The 15,902-nt window shown below is 49.6% G+C and overlaps 6 protein-coding genes across 6 annotated transcripts, besides 49 other annotated features; all 6 read right to left on the reverse strand.

Annotated features, from left to right (window-relative positions):
* Positions 1–282: a sequence feature (heterozygous, Esmeraldo-like haplotype).
* On the reverse strand, positions 1–1,392 carry Tc00.1047053510773.9 (hypothetical protein, conserved; the record flags this gene model as incomplete). Its single annotated transcript, XM_808376.1, has 1 exon — positions 1–1,392. A coding segment is annotated over one exon (1,392 nt), but the record flags the coding sequence as incomplete, so codon positions are not given.
* Positions 283–4,287: a sequence feature (areas merged during assembly that could not be assigned to a particular haplotype. This can correspond to areas where the two haplotypes were merged or to regions with more than two copies in the genome that were merged during assembly.).
* Positions 1,420–1,451: a microsatellite.
* Positions 1,723–1,760: a microsatellite.
* Positions 1,887–1,922: a microsatellite.
* Positions 2,126–2,165: a microsatellite.
* Positions 2,263–2,300: a sequence feature (CT-rich).
* Positions 2,325–2,352: a sequence feature (AT_rich).
* Positions 2,539–2,593: a sequence feature (T-rich).
* Positions 2,868–2,940: a sequence feature (T-rich).
* Positions 3,039–3,080: a sequence feature (T-rich).
* Positions 3,235–3,273: a sequence feature (A-rich).
* Tc00.1047053510773.20 (vacuolar-type proton translocating pyrophosphatase 1, putative) lies at positions 3,300–5,744 on the reverse strand (the record flags this gene model as incomplete). The annotated part of the gene is made up of 1 exon (XM_808367.1): positions 3,300–5,744. The coding sequence occupies one exon, from the start codon at positions 5,742–5,744 to the stop codon at positions 3,300–3,302; it is 2,445 nt and encodes an 814-aa protein (XP_813460.1).
* Positions 4,288–5,396: a sequence feature (heterozygous, Esmeraldo-like haplotype).
* Positions 5,397–5,666: a sequence feature (areas merged during assembly that could not be assigned to a particular haplotype. This can correspond to areas where the two haplotypes were merged or to regions with more than two copies in the genome that were merged during assembly.).
* Positions 5,667–7,529: a sequence feature (heterozygous, Esmeraldo-like haplotype).
* Positions 5,744–5,771: a microsatellite.
* Positions 5,833–5,863: a microsatellite.
* Positions 5,911–5,975: a sequence feature (AT_rich).
* Positions 6,032–6,056: a microsatellite.
* Positions 6,145–6,167: a microsatellite.
* Positions 6,426–6,491: a sequence feature (A-rich).
* Positions 6,513–6,537: a sequence feature (AT_rich).
* Positions 6,619–6,649: a sequence feature (AT_rich).
* Positions 6,737–6,897: a microsatellite.
* Positions 7,013–7,036: a microsatellite.
* Positions 7,481–8,740, reverse strand: Tc00.1047053510773.30 (uncharacterized protein; the record flags this gene model as incomplete). The annotated part of the gene is made up of 1 exon (XM_808368.1): positions 7,481–8,740. The coding sequence occupies one exon, from the start codon at positions 8,738–8,740 to the stop codon at positions 7,481–7,483; it is 1,260 nt and encodes a 419-aa protein (XP_813461.1).
* Positions 7,530–8,999: a sequence feature (areas merged during assembly that could not be assigned to a particular haplotype. This can correspond to areas where the two haplotypes were merged or to regions with more than two copies in the genome that were merged during assembly.).
* Positions 9,000–9,198: a sequence feature (heterozygous, Esmeraldo-like haplotype).
* Positions 9,199–9,582: a sequence feature (areas merged during assembly that could not be assigned to a particular haplotype. This can correspond to areas where the two haplotypes were merged or to regions with more than two copies in the genome that were merged during assembly.).
* Positions 9,246–9,279: a sequence feature (AT_rich).
* Positions 9,284–9,316: a microsatellite.
* Positions 9,486–9,509: a microsatellite.
* Positions 9,572–9,599: a microsatellite.
* Positions 9,583–11,712: a sequence feature (areas merged during assembly that could not be assigned to a particular haplotype. This can correspond to areas where the two haplotypes were merged or to regions with more than two copies in the genome that were merged during assembly.).
* Positions 9,643–9,676: a microsatellite.
* Positions 9,778–11,616, reverse strand: Tc00.1047053510773.40 (uncharacterized protein; the record flags this gene model as incomplete). The annotated part of the gene is made up of 1 exon (XM_808369.1): positions 9,778–11,616. One exon carries the CDS (start codon positions 11,614–11,616, stop codon positions 9,778–9,780), a length of 1,839 nt encoding a protein of 612 aa, XP_813462.1.
* Positions 11,677–11,703: a sequence feature (AT_rich).
* Positions 11,713–12,064: a sequence feature (areas merged during assembly that could not be assigned to a particular haplotype. This can correspond to areas where the two haplotypes were merged or to regions with more than two copies in the genome that were merged during assembly.).
* Positions 11,892–11,933: a microsatellite.
* Positions 11,995–12,095: a mobile genetic element.
* Positions 12,055–12,096: a sequence feature (A-rich).
* Positions 12,065–12,110: a sequence feature (areas merged during assembly that could not be assigned to a particular haplotype. This can correspond to areas where the two haplotypes were merged or to regions with more than two copies in the genome that were merged during assembly.).
* Positions 12,111–12,866: a sequence feature (areas merged during assembly that could not be assigned to a particular haplotype. This can correspond to areas where the two haplotypes were merged or to regions with more than two copies in the genome that were merged during assembly.).
* Positions 12,192–12,228: a sequence feature (AT_rich).
* Positions 12,273–12,295: a microsatellite.
* Positions 12,571–12,591: a microsatellite.
* Positions 12,722–12,743: a sequence feature (AT_rich).
* Positions 12,867–15,902: part of a sequence feature (areas merged during assembly that could not be assigned to a particular haplotype. This can correspond to areas where the two haplotypes were merged or to regions with more than two copies in the genome that were merged during assembly.) that runs on past the window's edge.
* Positions 12,905–12,926: a sequence feature (AT_rich).
* Positions 12,936–12,972: a microsatellite.
* On the reverse strand, positions 13,128–14,348 carry Tc00.1047053510773.50 (uncharacterized protein; the record flags this gene model as incomplete). The annotated part of the gene is made up of 1 exon (XM_808370.1): positions 13,128–14,348. The coding sequence occupies one exon, from the start codon at positions 14,346–14,348 to the stop codon at positions 13,128–13,130; it is 1,221 nt and encodes a 406-aa protein (XP_813463.1).
* Positions 15,068–15,526, reverse strand: Tc00.1047053510773.60 (uncharacterized protein; the record flags this gene model as incomplete). The annotated part of the gene is made up of 1 exon (XM_808371.1): positions 15,068–15,526. One exon carries the CDS (start codon positions 15,524–15,526, stop codon positions 15,068–15,070), a length of 459 nt encoding a protein of 152 aa, XP_813464.1.
* Positions 15,690–15,714: a microsatellite.

The raw sequence follows: 15,902 nt of genomic DNA on the forward strand, positions 1-15,902 counted from the left end.
CTGCTGTTGAATGTCAGTTGTATAGGAACGCATAAAGCGACGGGCAAGCGCGCTGAGATCCTCCGCCGCACGCATCATGAACTCGTATTTGAGCGCGTACTTTATGGATTTTTGTACAGAGCGTGCACGGACACCATACTGCTCCAAGAGGTACACCAATGCCGTGACGGCTCCTTTGATGGCGCTCGATGCGCTGCGCACCGGTGTCGCTCGATGCTCGTGAATGGCGGCCGAAAAACAATGCCTGGCGGCGGTATCATCATCCTCGTCCGTTCGACTATCACAAGTGCCAAGCAGCATCTCCGTCGCAAACCGCGGCGGGTCCGCGTGTTTGCCTCCCTTCTCCACGAGCCACGGCAGAAGCACGTCGTAGAACACCTCCGCGCGGATAAACTCCGACCGAGCACCCGACCCGTTGCTACGCATCCACAGAGAAAGCAACAGCAGCCAAAAGGTGTGGTCCAGCAGACGTGCGCTTGCTACACCCTCAAAGCGGAGAATTGGGCACGACACAATTTTCTCCGCTGTTTGCCACGACGGGTGGTACGGCATCCCCTCGTGCCCACGATTCACGAAAACGACGTCAAGGGTCTCTGGCCCACGCCGGTGAATAAGCAGGTAGATGGCGTTGGCAGCATTCAAGCCGTTCCAACCACCTGGAAGCAGAAGCCACTCCCCTACCGCAAGTCCATCTACAGATGACACGGCCTTCTTCACAACAGGAAGGACCTGCTGTGGGTTTTGCGCCTGTTCCGCCTCCTGCGCAAAGTAGTAGCAGCGGCGCAGCGCACCGTGTGCTCTCTGAACGGCCTGACGATCTGCCGCACTTAGTTGCCGCAGCAGCGGGTGGGAGATGGTCGCCTGCTCCTCGTTTCCCAAAGACTGCAAGAGTGCGGCGGCGGTGCCACCACCGCTTGCTGTGGCCACGCCCAACGTGTTGATACGCGTGAGCGCCACGTCAAGTGTCAGAAGCGCCAACCCCACCCCGCCGCCCTCCAGTGAAAAGCCCTTCCCCTCTACGTAAGGATCCGCCATAAAGCCGGCAAACGATGGAAGCAGCCAAATATTCAGCGGAAGATTTCTTAGCAGTTTCTCTCGTTCCTCCTCCTGCTGCTTCTGTGCGGCGGAAGTGGTATTCACTGACACCACCTCCGGCACGGAAGAGCCAACAAGCATCAGCCTTGCGTTGTTGCGCACGCCCATTTGCTCAAGTGATTTGGCGTCGTTTTCGGGATCGTTCAGTTTCGGTTTGCCAAGAAGCTTCTGCATCATAGGTAAAACACCCGTCTGCGTACAGAGCTGCTCTTTGAGCTGCAAGAGGGTTGGCGGTGTGGGGCCATCCGGCAACTCCACGACAATTGTCTGCGTACCAAACTTCACCTCCACCCGCATGTCAACTCACACGCAGACGCGGACGCCCTCTCTCTTCCTCCTCTCTCTCTCTCTCTCTCCCCGTAAATCCCCACGACCCAAAACAATAATAGTTGAGCAAATAACCGCGCGAACAGTTGTAAATATAATTGAAGTATTTCTATCGCCTCCTGTATGCACTGTGCTCTTTGCGGTGGTCAATCACACACGCACTAAGAGGCCAAAAGGCAACAAATGTGTGTGCCTCCCTCACTCAATTTATTCACTCACTAGAAATATAAATATGGATAAATAAAATATGCGGTACCCTTTATTTTTTCTTCTTCTGCTTCAGGCAGCAGATTTTTGTGGCACACACACACACACACACACACACACACAAACACGCAACCACAGAAAAAAACAGTGGGCAGCCGCAAAAGACAAAAAAAAAAATGAAAAAGAGACAAATTGTAAACAAAAGACAGTCATTCAAAGTACATGAAACGGGAAAAACAGGGCAGCAGCCAAACATCCACACACAAACGCACACACACACACACACACGCACATAGAAAGAGACTCCCATAGACACAATCGAAAATGCAAAAGCAAGCCGTTATAACCAATTTGCTGGCATTCTCCTCAGACACGGATACATGTTCGCTATCTCCCGTTCCTGTCTTATGTGTCTGTATGCGTGTTAATAAATATCACCCCCTTTCCCCTCCCCCCATGTTTCACCTTCATTTCTTACGCTTCCCTCTTTTCCCCTTCTCTCTCTCTCTCTCACTCTCTTTCTGTCTCTGTCTCTCGCCTCAACGCACGCACGCACATCCAAGGATCACATTTGCTAACGTCCATCAACATCATTCTTACTGTTTTTAATATTATTGAGTACATGTTGAAATGTCCCTCCATCCTTCTATCCCTCCCTCTCTCTCTCTCTCTTATTCCCGTTCACTGTTTGTTGGTAAATAAACATAATAAATTTTAAAAAATGAGCAGTGGGATCTTATCGCTTAAAGAAACAAATTGCTATTAATGCAGCCTCCCAGCAGCAAATAACAGGAAACTTAAAAAGTAAAAGGAGAAAAAAAAAAAAGGGCGGGGAAAAAAAAGAATGTGTTTATAAGACCGCATGCTTGGATATTGTCTCCACTGCTGTTGGAACTTTATTTAAATTCGTCTTTTCGTTTTCCCCCTTTTTCTCTCTCCCTCTCTCTTTTTTTTTTTTTTTTTTCACGGCCGTTTCCCCTCCATTTGACGCGCACATCCCAGTCTCCCACCTGCAGCTGCTGCAACGCCCCACACACACGTAGACGCTTTACTCCCCGCCATCTATCCGTGCGTGCATGTATGGCACATGCCTGCATGCTCTCATACAGCTCAAAGTGAGCCTATGGGATGAAACAGTGCGGGATGATGACATCAATGAGAGGATGGTGATGGAGAAGAGAAGGAAAATCACGGCAGCAACAGCATGCAATCATCCCCCGTACGCCGCTTCTCACTCGTTTTTTTTTTCCCCCTCTTTTTTTCCTTTTTTCCCTTTTTTCCCTTTTTCATTTCTGTCCTTTTTTTTTTTTTCCTCTTTCCCTTCCATGCGTCCTGTCCAATAATTTCTGGTTTGATTCATTCATTCAAAAACTCCCCAGTGGCTGCGCGGAAGACCGCGTGCCGTCTGCTTTTGTTTTGTTTTTGTTTTTTTCGTTTTTTTCTTTTCTTTTGCCCGCAGCCCCTTTTATTCTTCTTCTTTTCCGTTCACTGTCGTTTTGTCCTCGTCGCCCACTCGCCCCGCCGTCAGTCCGCCAGCCCTTCGCCCACGCAAGGCACAACCAGCGAGGAAAAAACAAGCGGGGGAGAAAATATGGCGACAGGCATAAATAAAAACATAAAAATAAAATAAAAAAAAACAAAAAACGTTCCTCGCGTTCACGGCGTTACACTCACTCAATGTACCGCATGATAATACCGCCAAGCTGCGACTCAAAGACAGGCGCAAAGACAACCGAAATGATGGCCATCAGTTTGATCAGAATGTTCAGCGCGGGCCCGGATGTGTCCTTCAGCGGATCGCCAACGGTGTCGCCAATGACAGCGGCGGCGTGCTGCGGCGAGCCCTTTCCCTTGTTTTTGTCGCGCAGTCCGCCCTTCTCAATGTACTTCTTCGCGTTGTCCCACGCCCCGCCGGTGTTGGAGGCGGAGATGGCCACCTGCACGCCGGACACAATGGCGCCAGGCAGCAGCCCCGCAAGGGTGTAGCGGCCAAAAAGCACACCAACGACAATGGGCGTCAGCATGACAAGACACGCGGGGGCCACCATCTGCTGCAACGCCGCCTGCGTGGCAATGGCAACGCAACTCTCGTAGTCCGGCTCCTCCGTGCCCTCCGCGATAGCCGGATTTTGGAACTGGCGACGGATCTCATTCACCATGTCCATTGCCGCCAAACCAACCGACTTCATTGTGAATGCCGAGAAGCAGTACGGCAACATTGCGCCAACAAGCAGGCCAGACATCACACGGGCGTCAAGGATGTTTATGGTAGGAATGCCCACACGAGACACATAGGCTGCGTAAAGGGCAAGTGCCACAAATGCAGCGGATGCAATGGCAAAGCCCTTCCCAATGGCTGCTGTAGTGTTACCTGCGGCATCAAGGGCGTCTGTGATCTCGCGGATTTCGTGTCCCATGTGCGCCATCTCAGCAATGCCGCCAGCGTTATCAGAGATGGGTCCATACGCGTCAATGGTGAGGGCAATGGACATGGTGGAGAGAATACCGAGGGCGGCAAGGGCAAAGCCATACAGGTCCGCCATGCGATAGGAGGCAAAAATTGTAACGGCCATCGCCAAAATGGGTGGCACCACAGAGAAGTAGCCAAGAGACAGGCCGTAGATGATGTTCGTGGCGGCACCCGTCTCACATGCCTCTGCAATCTCCTGCACGGGATGGTAGGCGTTGGAGGTGTAGTATTCCGTCGTGTACCCAATAATAAGGCCGGACCACAAACCGCACATCACGCAGACAAGAGCACGCCATTTGGTCGTAGCTGTTGTACCAACTGTAAATGTATCCGGCAGACCAAAGTCCGTCAGGAACACAAGCGCCACCGTCGCGGCAACAGTCGAGAAGAGCAGCTGGCGCTTCAGGGTGGGTTCCACGTCCTCCGCACGCTGCACACCGCTGTTGTTGGCCACGATGAGAGCGCTGCCAATGCAGACAAGGATGCCCACCGCCGTGATGAGAAGCGGGTACATCATGTACGTGAATTCACTCGACAACTCCGCGGAGCCGGCGGCAATCACAAGCGCCGCGCACGAGGCCTCGCCAAAGCTGCCAAAGAGATCCGAGCCCATCCCCGCAATGTCGCCCACGTTATCGCCTATGCAGTCCGCGATCACGCCTGGGTTGCGTGCGTCATCCTCGGGGATGTTCCTCTCCACCTTCCCAACAAGATCCGCGCCAACGTCGGCGGCTTTGGTGTAAATCCCACCACCAACACGGCCAAAGCACGCAACTGCCGACCCACCGAGACCAAACGCGGCCACGCACTCGTACACGTTCAGCACATTCTCCGGAGCATCATCAAAATACGCTCCAATCACCTTCACCGTGACAAAAAGGGAAAACAGGCCGGCCGATGTAAGCGCAAACCCCATCGTAATCCCGCCGCGAAACGCCGTCTGGAAAGCCTTGGCAAACCCAAGCGACTGGTCGCCCTCCTCGGACCCCTCCGTCGCCATAACCGCCGTGCGGGCGTTGGTGTACACCGCAATGCGCATGCCGATCCAGCCCGCAAAGACGGAAGTCAGAGACCCAACAAAAAAGGCGAGCAGCGACAGCGCTGCGTTGGCCCACGGTGAGGCCACTGGCCTGCTGCCCTCCTGCGGCGATGAGTAGGCGACGCCGAGAAGAAAGAAAATGAGAGTGCCAAAGGCAATCATAAAGAGCCCCATGTAACGATACTCCGCATAGAGAAAGGCGTTGGCCCCCTCCGACACACGTCTGCTGATCACGTACACATTACGCATCACCTCATCTGTCAGGTATGCGTTGCGCATGCCCTGGTCCTTGCCCGGTGTAATGCGGATTTCAGAGACAACGTACCACCAGTACATGGCGAATGAAAAGCCCAAGGCGGCGGAGGTGACAATGATGACTGTTGTAACGTCGGCACTCATGAGAGGTGGAGTCCTCTCTTTGGTGTTACCGCCATCTTTTGCAAGAAGGTTGTTGGCAACACCTCCCTTCTGGGAAAGGCGGTGGGCGTCGATATCTTTCTTCAACAACAATTTCTCCCCCTCTCCCCCCGCCGGTGCTGCCGACACGGTGGCTGCGAGTAAACACACCGCCGCGACCGCCACGATGAACCTCTTCATGTCACCCATTTGTTTTGTTTTGTTTTGTTTTGTTTTATATGTCTTCCCTTCACCCTGATGTACGCGTCGCTGTCGCAGGCCTCGTCGATGCCGCCCCCTGTCTGTCTGTCTGTCTGTCCTTCTCTCTGCCCCCCTCAGTCTCTCGCAGACAGCACCACAAACAAATAAAAAAGCCTAAATAAAAAAAAAAAATAAAACTAACGGTAATAATTAATCAATTCAATTATAATTAAAATAATTGTCAATCAATAATTTTTTACGCACGCACTTCACTTTTTTTTTTTCACCGCCCCCCGCACACACACACACACACACACACACGGTGCCGGGAAACATAAAATGATCAAAGAAAGAAAGAAAAAAAAACAGGAGAAAAAGAAGTCAACATGTGCCCTGGCAACAGACACGCAGAGAGAGAGAGAGAGAGAGAGACACACGCAATTGCACCACACGGCGACGTAAAGTAAAAAAAAAAAAAAAAGCGGAAAAAAACAACGCGCCACAACTCCACCCGGTGAGGCAGACACGCCATTTCCCTCGCCTGTCCTTCCCCCCTGTCTTTATCCCTCCCCGCAGGTACATATTTACATACATGCATGCATGCACATGTGTGGGTGAATGCACGCAGCGGAGGTTAACAAACGTGCAGGGCGCTCAGTCACGGGAAACAAAAACCCGCCGCTGCCGCCCAACAAAAAAAAAAAAAACAACACCGTTTAAGAAAAAAAAAAAAAGGAAAATTTAAAAAAACACAAACGGCACCTCTTTTTTGTTAAGAAAAAAAAAATTTTTTTTTTTTTTTGTCGCCACCAGCCGTGCGACTCCGTAATTTTACCCGCTTTTTTTCTTTTTTCTTCGTGTTTCTTTTCCGCTGGAAACCCACAAAAAAAAAAAAAAAAAGTATTATTTATTTTCTTCGCACCCAACAACAGGACCAAAGCCTCCTCCCTCCTCTCATTTGTGGGATGTAGACGGTACCGCGCCGCCAAAGAAACACACAAATACATGTGCGTACACACCTATATATATATACCCATATATATATAGGTATAGGTATGTATATATTGTAGTTAAGTGTGTTTAGATATTTCCATGTATGCGAGTTTATATAAATATATATTTATATTTATATTTATATGTATGTGTATATGTGTATGTGTATATTCAGGCGCTGGCCCCGTTAAAAAGCAAACAAAAAAAAAACATGCAAAATTAAAGTTTAAAACAGGAATTAATAACTCTTTCAACGCAAATTTTCACTCATACTTCAAAGTAAATTTTTTTTTTTTTTTTTTTTTTTTAGGAGGCGTCTGTTAAAGGCGCGGCAACCGCGTCCGGCGTTTCGACATCCGTCTTTGTTTCCCTTCCCGCTTGCAAATAAGGCAAAACAGTGTTTGTGGGGGACCGTCCAGTCCCCTCGGTGTTTGGGAGAGTTCATGGCAAATGTGAGGCATTGCAATCGACACCCGAGACGCCTCCTACAATGCGTCCTGCAGTCTCTTCAGGCATGCATGCTCCTCCCTTTCCCCTTCCTCTTCCATCAGCGGGCGCCCCACCACACGGCGAATACAGTCATGGGATGGAACATCCACGGCATTGAAAACTGCCAAGACTGCGCCAGGCACTGGCTGTAGTATCTGGTACTGAGAACAGAATGCAACGGGGGTATGAAATCCGCTTGAGGTTTCCTCCACTTTTGCGCTCTCAGCATGATAATGTCTGGAGGGAAATTCATAGACTTCTTTCTACATCTCATTGGATTGCGTTTCTTTATTTTCCTTGGCCGCTGCAGCATCATCAGGGGTGGAGTCGACATCCCGCACTGCCTCCACCCCCAACGGCTTATTAGTGGATTCCCTCAGCCTCGGTAGAACAGTTTCCTGCGTAGCCGCGTTGGGTATCCGTTCACCAGATGCGCCCGGAAATTTTTGTTGTTCCTGCGACGTGGACACCGGGTCCTTCTGCAGACTCAATGGCGGCATGGCAGAAGCAGAATCAACGCCCAAAAATTGATTACAGCTGTGGCCCATCTTGTGAAGCCGGGAAATGCTCCGGGACTTGGACGGCGCTTCTTCCGTGACCACCGTTGGAGGGCCAAATACACCCCCTGTAGGCAACGAAACAGTAGAAGCTGCAGGAAAGTCGCCCATCATTTGCACTCCGTCACCCTCATCGGTATCCGCAACATTCACTGCGGCAGCGGCGCGCACCGCATCACAAACCTCCTCCACAATCTTTAGTATCCTTTCACGGTACCCCTTCTCCCGCAGCAGCACTTTGGATGTCCGTTCAAACACGGCCTGGCAGCTCCGCAATTCGGCTCTTTTCGAAAAAGCCCTCAATCCCAATTGCGAAAGCAACACCCCGCTGGAAGAGTCTGGAGAGGCGGGAGACGCGGGGGAGACGGTGGAGTCGGGTGAGGCAGCGGTGTCGGCCACTGTGACGGCACATGTCGTGTCAGGCGCCGTGTAAGCGAGAGACTGGGCGAGTGCGGCCCTCTCCTTCGGCGACGGGTGTCGACTCCGCCGTATCGTAAATTTCCCCCACGGCAGGTGCTTCGTCGTCAACGACGATTTCTTTTCGGGCAACCGCGGCGTAAACAAAATCGCCTCTTCCCATGTGCCTGCCGCGAAGCACTTTTTGCCCCACGCGGAGCAGACGACGGCGTCGCCCAGAGGGCTGTACGTCGCACATCCCTTTGCCGGTCCCCGAAACATGGCGGGGAGTCGTCCCTGCCTCGCCGCCACGTCCGCGGTGGTGTTTTCTTGACGTGACAACTGGTGACGCCCCCGTCCATCCGCGCCGCTGAGAACGCCGGTGGTTTGTTTTCCAGCGGAGGAAACGGCATGCCGCGAGCCGCGCTGTAATTCAGACAAATTGAGGGGCCTCAGTACACGACGTGAATGCGCTGCGGTGTCAGACGGCGCCACCTCCCCCTTTGCCGTCCGTGTCTGCAGCCACTCCATACCACTGGTGAAGCTGTGCGCTGAACCCCCCAATGGCATCACCAATACAGACAAAAAAAAAAGAAAAAAACTTAAGTTCCGTGTGAGTCTTTCAATGTTTTGCCCAGTAGCTTTCGTAATAATAAATTTCGTTTGTCTTCCCCTCCTATTAGCGCAAGAGCTGTCACGTCACCTTCTGCAGTGCAACAAAAAAGAAAAAAAAAGAAAAAACACTCACTCGCAAAGAAATGTATTTATTTATTTATTTCTTGATATGTCTGGTGACACGCAAACACGGCGGGACGGTCCGTACCGTACAATAATGATACATGCCTCTCATCTCATGTGTATATCATTGTGGCATGTACGCAAACATTCCATAACATCCGTTTGCGTGTATTAACGGATGCATTTCATTAGTCCTCGTATTTCTTCCATTCCTTTTCTATTAATTCCTACACTTCCCCTCTCTCCCTTTCTCTCTCCAGTCAATTTTTATTGTCCCCCCTCCCCTCCCCCCAAACTTCCATAACGACGCCACCGTCAACAACAAGGCACAGGAAGCATATAAATATATAAAAATATATATTTTTTTATATGCAGTTCTTTTTTTTTTTTTCTTTTCTTTTTTTTTTTAAAGGGCAATTCCAAAAGAAAAAAAAAAAAAAAAAGGAGGCGTAACATAAATAAGTACAAACCGTAGGAATATCGCATTCAATACATATCCACATAATTGTGTGTAATTGTGTATATAAATGGCAACACGCACAAAAACATACATAAATAACGACATGCGTGAAGAAGTAAAAAAAAAAAAAGAAAAAAAAAAGGATAAAGTCCAAGGAAAAGAACACAACAACACAACGACAACAAATATTAAACAATAATAATAAAAAAAGAAAAAAAGAAAAAAAAAAAAGCAAAGCAACAGAAATAAACGCCCAACGTCATTGACAAAATGTGAAAACAAAAAAAAAAAAAGGAAAAGAAAAGAAATATTTACATCAAGAGTAAATATATATGAAAAAAAAAAGAAAAGAAAACATCGACAATTAGAGGCACGCAAAAAGCCGCCGGGACAAGAAGCCTCATCCCGCCTATAACGACGGTTCAGTCGAATTCTCCAAGCTGCGGGTATACTCCTCATAGAACTCCTCAATGATGTCCTGGACGCGCTCCATTACACCCAGCTTCTCCTCCAAGCCCTTCTCTGCCGTCGCATAAATGGGTAATGAACACGAAAGCCTGCGTACGCAATCAACGACCAAAGAGGGAGGTCTGTTTGGCCGTGGACTCGTTTGCTTTATTCGTCCCTGGCCCGCGTTTTTGCCAAGAGCGGAAACACTTTGAGTGGAAACTGCACTTGAAGCGATGGTCCCTTCTGTCGACCCAATGGAATTCCTCGTGTTATCCGTGACAGTGAGTAGGTGCTCAGCCGCTTCGTCGGACGAGTGATTTACGGCCACAATTGAGGTAGGCTGTTTGCCCGTCTTGGGCTGTACTGCCCCCAAGTGATTCTTCGTATTGGGCAGTGGTGCAGCCATTTGTGCGGTGGATGCCATTGCACATGGGTAGTTCGCTGGTTTGGCACTCGGCTTCCCATTCTCTTTTGCGCCAATGGGGCGACCGTCTGCGCCGAATATAACTGGCAGCGCGGCTATCCCCGCACTTGACGCAGAGTCAATGCCGGATGATGGATGTAGCGGCTTGTTATGTGTGGCGGAGGAATAGGCGCCATCACCTTCCTGCTGCGGGACAAAAACGGGGCGTGTTGTGTAGACGGAGGAAATTATGGGCGGCAATTCTACAGCCTCCGCTCCTTCGTTTCTCACTGGGGTGTAAACCCCACCAGGTGTGAGCCGCTCACATGTCTCCTGCAACGGATTGGAGCCGTCGCACCCCACGGCACGCTGCAGGCCTGGTGGAAATGCTGTTTCTGGTGACTGCACAGCATGGCAGGCAACCGGGCAATTCGCCTTCTCCACGTCCATCGAGTGCGGCGAATGACCACAAGGTGGTAGGGACTCCGGCCCATTGCGTGGCGGGAAACGGGGCTGTGGGCGAGCGGCGGCGGCGGCGGTGAGGACTTCCCGCAATTTCCTCGTCGATCGACACTCTTCCGGAAGCATCTCCGCCTCCAACTCTGCAGCCCAGTTTGACTGCAATGATCCCCAGGCCGAACGAACGACGGCATCCGTAAGTGGCATAAATTGCATGTGCAAACGGCCATCTTTGCCCGGTGGCAAAGGAAGACGCGATCGCCGGAGGTCTTCTTCTATTTTAGACAGTACCCGAGAAGCCTTACCGCCGCCATCATCCTCCGTTTCTGTGGAACCACACTTTTTTGTGATGATTGGTGTGCCTTTATCCCCGACGGCAGCAGGTCTTTCGAGCCCCTCGTCTGAAATGTCATACGCCGTGGCCTCTTCCTCAGCACTACCTTCGCATAAATTATACGGCTGTATGCTGTCCGTATCGATCGTATCGGCGCTCAAACTGCCCTCAATCGCGTACCTCTTCCGCTCCGCGTCGCACGCAACCTCCAGAATTCCATGCATCTCTCGCAAGCAATCCCGCTCATCCTCAAGTACCTTCTCCACTATCCCGAAGGTAACCACGTTGGTAGAAAGGGACTGTTCATGGTTTTTCGGGACAAGGATGCCCTCGCCAGCGGCCATGTCAGCAGCCGTGGATTGCTCTTGCACATCGCCGCCGGAATTATACGAAAAGGCCGCTGCTGCAGCCTCCTCCTCACCGGGCACTGCAGCCACCGCGTCGCGGGTGATCGTTTCCCCGGGAGATGCATGCGTCTCCCCACTCACCGCGGTGTCCTGTGGCGCATGCGTCGCAGGATCGGACGGGTCGCTCGTCTCCATGAACCCCTGTGGCTGCAACCCTTCCGTCTCCCCTGTGGAATCGCCACGTGTATCCCCCATTGGCAACACAACACACAAAAAAAGGAACTGAAATAGACAAAAAGAAAAGAAAAATTTGTGTTTATATATAAATATATATATATATTTGTGCTTGAATGGCTTTACGTCAAAATATCAGTCTAAACTGCTAGAAGAATACTGAAGCTACACATACATAAATATACACATATATATAGGTAAACAAAATGTAACAAAAAAAAAAAAAAGAAAAGAGAGAGCGTAAATGGAAAAGGTAGTGGCTTCATCACATCCTCCATGTTTATTCCAAGTAAGTAATACATATATAAATATAATATAATATATATATATATATACATGTGCATCGTTCGAGGGCCACGAATCGTTGCGTGTTGCAGTCTATTCAAAATAAAGGAATTTTTATTACTTACAAATTGGCAGACTTTTGAGCTCCTCCAACCAAAAAAAAAAACCCGTCGCAAAAGAAAGAAGTGAAGGGAAAGCAAAAAAAAAAAAAAAAAAGGGTAAATGTGCATGTGGGTTTGTCGGTGTGTGGGGGTGTGTGGGTAGGACGGTAAAAAAAATAAAAAATCGTACAAAAATATCTTCTTCTCATCAATTATAAATATAAATTATAAATATTATTTATATATTGGGGCAGTCAGCCCTATCAAAAACAAAAACAAACAAACAAACAATCTCTCTCTCTCTCTCTCTCTCTTCACAATCCTCCTCCGGCGTTCCCCCCCGCCTGCCAAACCGTCCGTCTTTGCAGAGAACCCCCCATCCCAACTGCTGCGGTGCTACTTCTGTGAAATGTTCACGTCTCGATGGCTTCTCTCAACTAAAAATAGTCGTCACGCGTGCGTGCATGCGTCCAAAAGCCCAGAACGAAAAAAAAGTGCACATCGACACCGGAACTGACAAGTCGTCCTCCCGCCACCACAAGCTCAGACCATGAAAAACGGCTCCACTCACACACACAGAGAGAGAGACATATATATATATATATATATAATCACTGAAGAGAGTAAAAACAGCACAAAAAAAAAAAGGGATTATATACAACACCTGAATCACAATGTCGGCAAGCACATTTGATTGCATGATCGCTGATGGCTGCGGTTGCAGTAAACACCCCATGTGGAAAAATAATAAAATAATAATTTGAACGCCTGTGTGGATGCGCACAAATACCGCAGTCCGCCTCTGAAAGACAGTCACGCGAACATAAAATGGTACGGCACAAAAAATCACGTGGCGCACACACACAAATTGCACCATCAGAAGAGGTCCGCAGCCGACACCAATGCGTATCATAAAAGCAGCCAAAAAAATAAAAAAATAAAAAACCAAACAAGATATATATATATATATATACATACATGTATACATATACAATCGTAAGATATTTTCATCAAATAAGACAGAGGTGCAAAAAAAAAAAAAAAAAAAGAATATACATAAAAGCGGAAATACATTCAGAACCTCTTTCCTGCAAAAATAAAAATAAAACGCAGCGCCTAATAAATAAAAATAAAAACACAAACACATCACAGGCTCCCGCTCCACGCGGATCGCACGACTGCGTCTCCAAGTGCCGTGTACCGCATCGGCCTCCCACCCTTCACCCTCTGACTCGATGGGACCTGCGGCTGCTTCGGCCTGGTGTACCAGACTGGCTTGAGAGGGCCTGGCACCTTCTCCTCCTCCTTCTTCTCCTCCGGCAGTATTGCAACCGCACTTTCCTCCGCAGCCGGTGAACTCTCCCGTTCGGCCAATAGAACCTCTTTGATAATTTCTTGCAACTTTTCTAAATAATGACGCTCCTTCACGAGTGACCGCTCCACCACCGCATATACGGGATCAACCACACCATAAGCGCTTTTCGAGAAGACCAGACCATCAACTGAAGCAGCTGGAGGCACGGCATCGTTAGACACATTAGCCGCCCTGGTACTCTCCACAGTTACTCGGGCATCAGCAACCTCCTCCGCAGCCGGTTGCTCGGACTCCGCAGCCTCAATGACATGAGGTGCACATTCCTCGGATGACAGGAGCTGTGGCAATGATGGCGTTGCCTTCAATGTTGTCAATGTGCATTCTTCTGCCTCCAGCACCGGCAGCGTGTCGTGCAATGACAGAGAGTTCGGTACGGCTTCAACATGGACTGGGACGCTTGGTGTATTTGAAACAGAACCTCTCATTTTGGAGATACTTTTAGGTAACTGACACACGGTGGCCTCGTTGTTTGCACGCCTCACAAAGGAGAAATTTTTCCTGCTAGACGAGCCAAGGGATTTGTAACTATCCTTTTCAAACGCAAACCTCTCACCCGGCAGCCGATATGGTCCTTCACCCTCGAGAGGCGCCGCAATTGAAAGGCTGATAAAATTGGCGGCCGCCGTTACCGCATCTGCCAGCCGGTGCCGGGAATAACTGACAGTGCCCCTGCATGGCGTGGATTGGGAAACATGCACTGGAATCCGCCGCAGCACATTCCATTTGATCTTTTCAGCATCCATCTTCCACCCCACCGGCAGGTATGCGAATTGCTTCGCCCGGCCGCCGTCTTGCGTACTCTGCTGATCCCGCTGAGCCTCCTCCCTCTGTTCACCTCTTCCCATACCTCTTTTCATTGGCCTAGCTGCACGTGCACACACCTCCGTGGCGGGCATACCATCGGCACACGTCCCCGACTGCCGTGCCACTCTCGCCGCACCCACTGCCAACGGGTTTGGGTCAAAATGCCGCTCACGACTACGCTGCCCCATCACAAAATGCACCCAGCAGATAGATTCCTCCTTCTTCCTCTCACTATATATATATATATGTCTCCGTGTGCTTCTACGGCAGGAAAGAAAGTAAAAAAGAACAGCAGGAAAGCCGTTAAAATGTGCCTTAAGTTAAGTTAAACAGAAATAAGTGTTATCGAATGGGAATTGGGAAGCCGCAAAAGTCCACGCCAATAATCGTGCAAGTATAAAATAAAATACCCATCGACGCAACCTTTGCTGCTTCCATCTCCTCTCGTATAATGAGATGTCGATGAGAGCCGTGAGCTACACCGCCATGGTGAGAAAAGACAGCACCAGCAATAATAATAATAAAAGAAAGGAGTGAGAAAATGCGCAGCGCTCACGTAAGAAACCAACGGGCCCCTCCACCACAAGAAACAAATAACAACAATAGGGGACAAAATAGAACCACGCATAAATAAGAAAATGAGGAGAAGAGAGTTAAATGCATCACTCTGGGTGTATTTAGGACACCACAGGCGAATGTAAATATACACCCAACCCCCCCACCCGATATCGTTGAGAAAATTCCTCCATAAAAAACAAATACAAATACAAATTAAATCGGTGTTAAATAATGAGACGCACTGGTGGCACGTCACCACGCGAAGTCATCAACAAATATCTGAACACAGGAGTATACATGTTCGGCACGGACATAAAGAACATTGTCGGTCCCTTCCCTCCTGTGCTCGTCAAGTGTTACTAAGCCTCCCTAGTGGATTCAAAAAACGGCAGCCCGTGATATCCCTGCCTGCAAAAAAAAAGTAAAAAAATTGGAAAAATACTCTCCGGCCTGATTGGACTTTCAAGGCATTTGGACGCCCTGTTATTCTGCGCTTCCGCGGTTGCAGGAAGGCCGTACAACACCCCCCCCTGTCGGTTGCCTGCAGAATCCACTCGCTCCGCCAGCGCCGCACTTGTTGACGCGGCACCGTGTCAAACCCGACGCTTTTCCACAACTCATAGAGCCCAATACGGCCACGTGGCATAACGCCGACGTTTCGCAGCACGCGGCAGAACCCCACATCCCTCTTCCCAATCTTCTCGTTGAGCTTCATGACAAAAAAAAAGAAAAACAGGGTAAATTGAAGGACCGTTTTCCCAGTTGACTCTTTGCAGCACCTCCCACTCTTCCCCTCCACGTCAAGCATAAAGATGTCTATCCTTCCACACACACACAACGGTCACCAAAGCGTTCCTCCAGGTGGATGCAAAAGATGGACGTCCAAACGCACAAGCGTCTCAACGCATCCTCTTTTCTCCCGCGCCAGGCAGCGGCGGCTCGGGATCACTGGACGTGCAATACGCCCAAAGACACACACACACACATGCACACACATAGATGTACGCAATTCACCTCCTCCACTATCTTCTTGTGCGTCAAACTCCAGAATCTGACCGAAAGGCCTGCAGTCAATTCAGGTGACGTATCTCACCTGTTCCCCCGCAAGAGGGAAACCACACCGCAGCCTCAATAACAAGACCGCTCCAGTTGAGGAAACAACTCCCAAAATAAATAAAAAAGCA

The sequence above is a fragment of the Trypanosoma cruzi genome, genomic scaffold (assembly GCF_000209065.1).
Source record: "Trypanosoma cruzi strain CL Brener 1047053516865 genomic scaffold, whole genome shotgun sequence".
NCBI classification, from domain to species: Eukaryota; Euglenozoa; class Kinetoplastea; order Trypanosomatida; family Trypanosomatidae; genus Trypanosoma; species Trypanosoma cruzi.